General features: G+C 39.8%; 1 protein-coding gene across 1 annotated transcript; it reads right to left on the bottom strand.

Moving 5' to 3' along the window:
- Nucleotides 1-936: 936 nt before the first annotated feature.
- Nucleotides 937-1,575, bottom strand: LOC129571247 (uncharacterized). The gene has a single exon (XM_055451014.1). It carries the CDS (start codon nucleotides 1,573-1,575, stop codon nucleotides 937-939), a length of 639 nt encoding a protein of 212 aa, XP_055306989.1.
- Between the last annotated feature and the right edge of the window lie 4,997 nt (nucleotides 1,576-6,572).

Here is a 6,572-nt window from a genome sequence, read left to right as displayed (position 1 = left end):
TATGAGCATTTGTGGGTTGTTCCATGAATCGGCTGACGGGCTGACGTAACCAACAGCAAAACTGATATCTGGTCGAGTCCCAATTGCCAGATAAATCAGAGATCCAACCACTTGTCGATACGGTAACTTCACGTTCGATGTCTCCTCTGCTGCCTCCAACACTTGCTGATGATTCACCGGTGTTGCCACAGGATGTGAGTCTTCGAAGCCAAACTTGTTCAACACCCGGTTGGTGTATGATGGTTGACTCAAATGTATCGATCCATCCGACATTCGATTTATTTAGAGTCCAAGAAAGTAGTTGGCATTAAACACTTTAATTTCGAAATGTGTTTGTAAATACCCGATGACTGGCTGTATGCATGACTCGCTCGTGGAAATGATAATACCATCGTCGACAAAAATGGCCAAATATGTTGTATCGTTGCCACTTTTTCGAATGTAAACACATGCGTCCGCCTCACTTTCTTTAAATTCGAAGTCGGTGATGAACTTTTTAAACTTTGCATTCCAACACCGTGGCGCTTGCTTCAAACCGTATAGGCTCTTCGTCAGCCTACACACTCGATTTGTGCCATCTTCAAAACCGATTGGCTGCCGCATATACACCTCCTCTGTCAAATCGCCGTACAGAAAGGCTGTTTTGACATCGAATTGTTTCATAAACATTCCTCTCTCGGCAGCAATTGCCAATAGTGTTCGTACTGAAGCAAATTTCACCACTGGGCTAAATGTTTCAGTGTAATCGATTCCATAACACTGTGTGAAGCCACGCGCCACCAAACGCGCTTTATAACGGTCGACTGCGTTGTTTTGATTTCGTTTGATGCGAAATACCCAGCGATTATCAACTGCACGCTGTCCCTTTGGAAGATTTGTCATCTCCCACGTTCGATTTTTAATCAACGAATCATACTCCTCGTTCATTGCTTGAACCTATTCCTCACTTCTTTCGTCGTTTACGGCTTCATTGTAAGTCGTAGGCTCCGAAGTTGATGCCAAAAATGCACAACTTGCGATGTTTGCACCTGAACGTGTACGCGAATCAACAACATTCGATGCTTGAACGTCACAAAAATTATTCGATCTCAATGGAAAAACTTCAATTTCAGTTTCGTTGCCCAAGCTACCCGTTGATGAAACACTAATGTCACTTTCCGATGCATAGCTCGTATCGTTGTCGTTGATCACTGTTTCATCCAATGATTCATTGTTTATCGAGTCGTCGTTCTCATTTATCGCATTTCCCGAACGCAGATTCTCCTCTTCTTCATCAAAACTTATACGCACAATCACTTTATTGTCATTGTCTTCATTGCCGTATTCACACACATTTTTATCCGTGTTATCGTTTTTAGAATCATTTTTATCAAAAATAATATCGTGAACTGTTGTTACTGTTCTTTTGCTGGGATTGTAAACGCGATATCCCTTTATATTTTCACCGTAACCAACAAACAAACATTTTTCGGCTTTTTCGTCCAATTTGTGCCGCTTTTGCTTTGGAACGTGAACATACACCACCGATCCGAACGATTTGAAATTTCCAAAGTCCAATTGTTTACCGAACCACATTTCACACGGCGTTTTGTTTGGCACTGAACTTGTTCCTGTGCGATTTATCACATACACAGCGGTATTTGCCGCTTCAGCTCACAACATTTTATTCAAACTACGTGCATGTAGCATTGTACGCAATGCTTCGACAATTGTTCTATTTTCACGTTCAACCGAGCCATTCTGCTCCGGTGTGTAAGCCACTGTGCGTTGATACACGATTCCATTTTCCGCAAAAAATGTTTTTAACTCGATATTATTGAACTCGGTTCCTTGGTTCGATCTAAATCTCAATATTTTATGCTTCGTTTGATTATGCACTAATTCCACGAATGTTTTTATTTTCGATGACACTTCTGACTTTGCTTTCAAGAAGTACAAAAATCGCATGTGTGAGTAATCGTCTTTCAACACCAACATGTACCGTGCGCCACCGAGTGAATTTACCTCAAACGGACCACATAAATCTGTGTGTATTAATTCCCCGCACTTATTTGTTGTTTGGTTTCGACCTTTGAACGGCAACCGATGATGCTTGCCCAACACACATGAAACACACTGAAAATTTGGATCGTCGATGAAATCAGTGCCATTTCGTTTGAGAAAACGTCGTACATGCGCGACGTGCTGATGTGCCAATCGTTCGTGCCACACTTGTATGCTCTCTCCGCTTACCACTACTGATGCACACGCGACCGATGCTGCTTTGACTTTGATGAGCATTTTATATAGTGTACTCTGTCGCACACCCATTGCAATCACATTGCCGTCTCTTTGAAAACGACATTCATTTGAATTTGCAACATATTCGTAGCCTTTGTCACAACAGCTGCCTTGCGAAAATAAATTCATATGCAATTTTGGCACAAACAACACTTCGGATAAATGTTTTTCACTCCATTTATTTCCGTTGAACACTTCAACATTGATTTTGCCGACACCAACTCCAAACACATACTGTCTGTTGCCCAACTTAACTGGTCGATGCTCCGCTAACGGCGTATAATCATAAAACCACTCAAACTGATTTGACATGTGCTCTGTCGCCCCTGAGTCGTTATATCATGCGTCGCTTTCACTCACAGAAACGAGTGCTTCACACACCAATGCATTCGACGAATTGTCTTTGGTTTTGTTTCGACGCACACAGTCTTTTTTCAAATGTGTTGAGTCACCACAAATGAAACAACGACGTACTTTTTTCAGATTTGACTCTTTTGACCTTTTTCGACTACCGGCGTTTCTGGCGAAAAATGCATTGTCTGCTGTCTCATCATTTGATTCGAGACGTTTCTTTTCGGTCATCAAACGGTTTCGCAATTCAATGAGTGTCTTTTTCTCTTCGGACGTCGATTCCCATGCACTATGAAAATGATTATACATCGACGGCAACTTTTTAACGATTCTTGTCATGACCATTCGCTCCGGAATTTTTTCTCCTAAATCATTCAAATGCTGAGCAATTTCTTCCATTTTCGAAATAAAACTAGCCATATCATCCGTCGGCTCCTTTGTCAATGCAAAAAACTTTTCGTAGAGTAAATCGATGCTTGTCGATGACTTTTGTTCGAACACAACGAGCAATTTGTTCCACATTTCACTTGCCGTTTTACAGTTAACGATGTGAGTCGACGGCTGTTTTTCAATGCTTGTTAAAATAACACTTTGAGCCTTCAAATCTTTCTTCACCCAAGCTGCGTGAGCGGTATTAAAATCCGTAGTTTCAGTTGTTGTTGGATTTGCTTTTAATACTGGCTCTTTTTCCGAATTATCGACAACACCGAAAACTTCCATCGATCTCAAAACTACTTTTACTTGCATTTTCCACAAAGTCCAATCCTTTGACTCCGACAATTTCCATATTTTAATGTCGTTCATTTCGAATTCTTTGAGTTTCACAATGCTGCGCAATAAACTTTCCAAACAATCGTCACCCAAATTTCTACCAAAAAAAAACTTGTCCTTTTTTCTTTTTCAACGAAACGTATTCCGAAATTCTTTTTTACTTTTACCGGCCAATTTACCTTGAGCCTATTACTGTCCAAAAAATTATGCGACTAACAAAAAAAAAATTTCACGTTTCTTCTCGACTCCGTTGTACTTCGATTTCTATCTCTTTCGCTCTGCTGGGCCCATAACCACTTGAGAATGATTGTGTATAGCGATGGCGAAATAAGAAAAGACAGACGATTTAGTATGCGCTGTTAAGCGTGTGGTTTATTGCATGGTTTGTAGTGAACTGATTGGAATGAGAATTCAACATGAAGTTGATACAGTTGATTTGACACAATAATATTATAGCTGTGGTAACACTGTTTTCAACACGTTCATATCATGGACAAACGAAGAGAGCGGTGATTGTGCGATTCGGTGAACACTGAACACTCAAAGTGTGTTCATAATAATATGCCTAACAAGTCAGCTGTTGCTTTGCATGCATTAGTAAATGACCACACAAACATCGGCATTGAAAATGTATCGTTAGAACAACAAGTGAACGACGAACGACGAACGACGACTCGACGCGTATGAATACTACTACATTAAAAGAGGTCCGAACGCAATAATCTGGACGAAGGCAATATAACATCAAGCTTTATCGACCGTCTCATTTAACCGTTACCGAGAACAATTCGTTTGCTCTGCGTTTTGTTTCGTGTTTGTGTGAATTTGTGTTTTGTCTAATGAACTTTTTATGCGGGCTATGAGACACAGATTTACCGGCATTAAAAATGTAGTTGATAGTAGTATTACGTTAACAAAAATTTCCTGTAATGTTATTACAATTGTAATAGCTATTACCGGTAATGCCAAATTTTGGCATTACAATTCTATTGGTGAGACGTAAAAGAACTCAAGTTGGTCCAACTTCGTAGCAATAAAGAGAAGTATGTTTCATTGCAACTAAAAATGGTTAAAAGAATGTATGTTCGTTTTTAGCGGGTCCTCGCGGTTTTTCACGGTTTCCGCGGAACTGATAAGAGATAACAACATGGTGTCTTCTGCAAAGTTGTAGTACTCGAGGTCTTCTATAACATTGCTGGAGTCAGTTATCTCTTATCTCTTATCAGTTCCGCGAAAAGCGCGAAAGATGAAAAGAAAAAAAAAGTTCTATATAAAATTTGCTTTTTTATGTGCGCGATTTGCGCGCAACTGATAGGAGATAAGAGATAGATGTCTTCAGCAATGTTATAGAAAACCTCGAGTACTACAACTTTGTCGAAGACACTAAGTTGTTATCTTCTATCAGTTCCGCGTAAACCGTGAAAAACCGCGGAGGCTAGACGGGATGCCAACATACTTCCTTTTAACGCAGATAGAATCAACAGAAAACATACTTTCCTTTTCAAAAATATAAATCGACAAAAAAACATACGTTCTTTTACGTCTCACGAATAGAATTGTAATAGCTATTACTTGATCCGTCTGTTACAATATTAACATGTTACCTAACATTAACGGTAATGTTAGAATTCTAACATTATCAATATAATTTTCTAACATTACACAATACACACGCAATGTAATGCCCAGTGTTGCAAATCAGTAGACATCAATATACTATACCAGCGGTGTATACCGAAGTATACTTATATACATAATATGAAGAGTGAAGTGTTCTGGAAGTGGGTTAGGCGCAAAATTTTTATTTTGGCCATGCTTTGTGCAAGCATTTCAGACGTTAAATATGATTGGATGTATGAATGATATTCTGGAGCACAATTTGCCATATTCGTGATCTTGAATAGTTTATCACCTTGATCGAATTTATCGAATCGAATTGAAATTTCGCAATGGCTCTTCACAGATGTTACTGTCACATTTTTAATGCTGTCTTGTTGACGAGCATGTTTTTCGACGTTTTTCTGATATTCGAGTTGCTTCTCTTTCTTCTTAGGATCAAATTTGCTAACTGTCAAAGCAGCATCAGCGTCTTCGGTCGTGTGGTAAATTACAAAAATGATCGCTAGTTTGTCACGACCCAAGGTCTTTACGAATTTTAAATCGTAATAATCACCCCCCTTTTTAGGTTGAATGAGTATTTCACGCAGTTCGGCAAAATCGTATGGATGAGGCAATTTTGAGATTACAAGTGAGCGAGATACCTGGTCTTTAGTGGGCTCGAAGTCATGTCGCTTACTGTTTTCGGCAAAAATCTTTTCTTCTTTTCCACCATATGGCAGTACATTTATTCGTCGACCACTCCATACAGCACCATCTAACACGCTGATTGCTTCAACCATTTCGGTTGCCATTTCAAAAATCACAAAAGCCGATAATGGCACACACTGAGACAACGAAAACACGGTTGGATTCTCTATTCTACACTGATTGGAAATAAATTTCCTGAACGTATCCAATGTGAACAGCTGGTATATATTCTTAATAAATGCTGTTCGTTTTTGTGTTTCTATCGACGGATCAAATGATTTCATGGTGGATTCTTTGCTTTTCACATCCTTTTTGAAGTGGTGGCCAACACGGGACTATAAAAAGAGAGAGAAGGATGATTACCAATGCAAAGAATAATACAATTTCAGCTTTGGTTTTTCAAGCAAATGTCATAAATTTCATTCTTACCAAATCACCACCTCCACACAGTTCAGCAATGGTTTGCTGATATTTGGCGGCCATGGTAAAACGGCCCATATCCGTGTAGATTTCAATGGCTTTCGATAAGCAGTTGATGGCTTCTTGTACATCAGTTTTCTTGTAGCAATTTGATGCATCCACATAATTGGTCGCGGCATTATGACGGCTGCCAGTCTTCGAGTGCAAATCGGCTGCGTCACAGAATGCCTTTCCCGCTTTCGATAATAAACTCAATGCCTTTTGCTCACGCAATGCTGCCTCATTTGGCATCAAATGGAGAACCGAACCACTTTGAACCTTGTAGTCGGATGCCGTTTTGTCATCATTCCGGCTAGCGGTCATAAGTCCCCAAAATTATCCATCCATCCATCCATCCACGTGTGTGTCCATCCATCCAACTGTGGACACTTTTTGAATGGATG

This window comes from Sitodiplosis mosellana, unplaced genomic scaffold (genome assembly GCF_009176505.1).
Source record: "Sitodiplosis mosellana isolate CC-2019 unplaced genomic scaffold, AAFC_SMos_1.0 Smas_scaffold_1752, whole genome shotgun sequence".
NCBI classification, from domain to species: Eukaryota; Metazoa; Arthropoda; class Insecta; order Diptera; family Cecidomyiidae; genus Sitodiplosis; species Sitodiplosis mosellana.
Note: the sequence above shows the minus strand (reverse complement) of the source record. Positions and strands in the feature narration are given on the sequence as shown.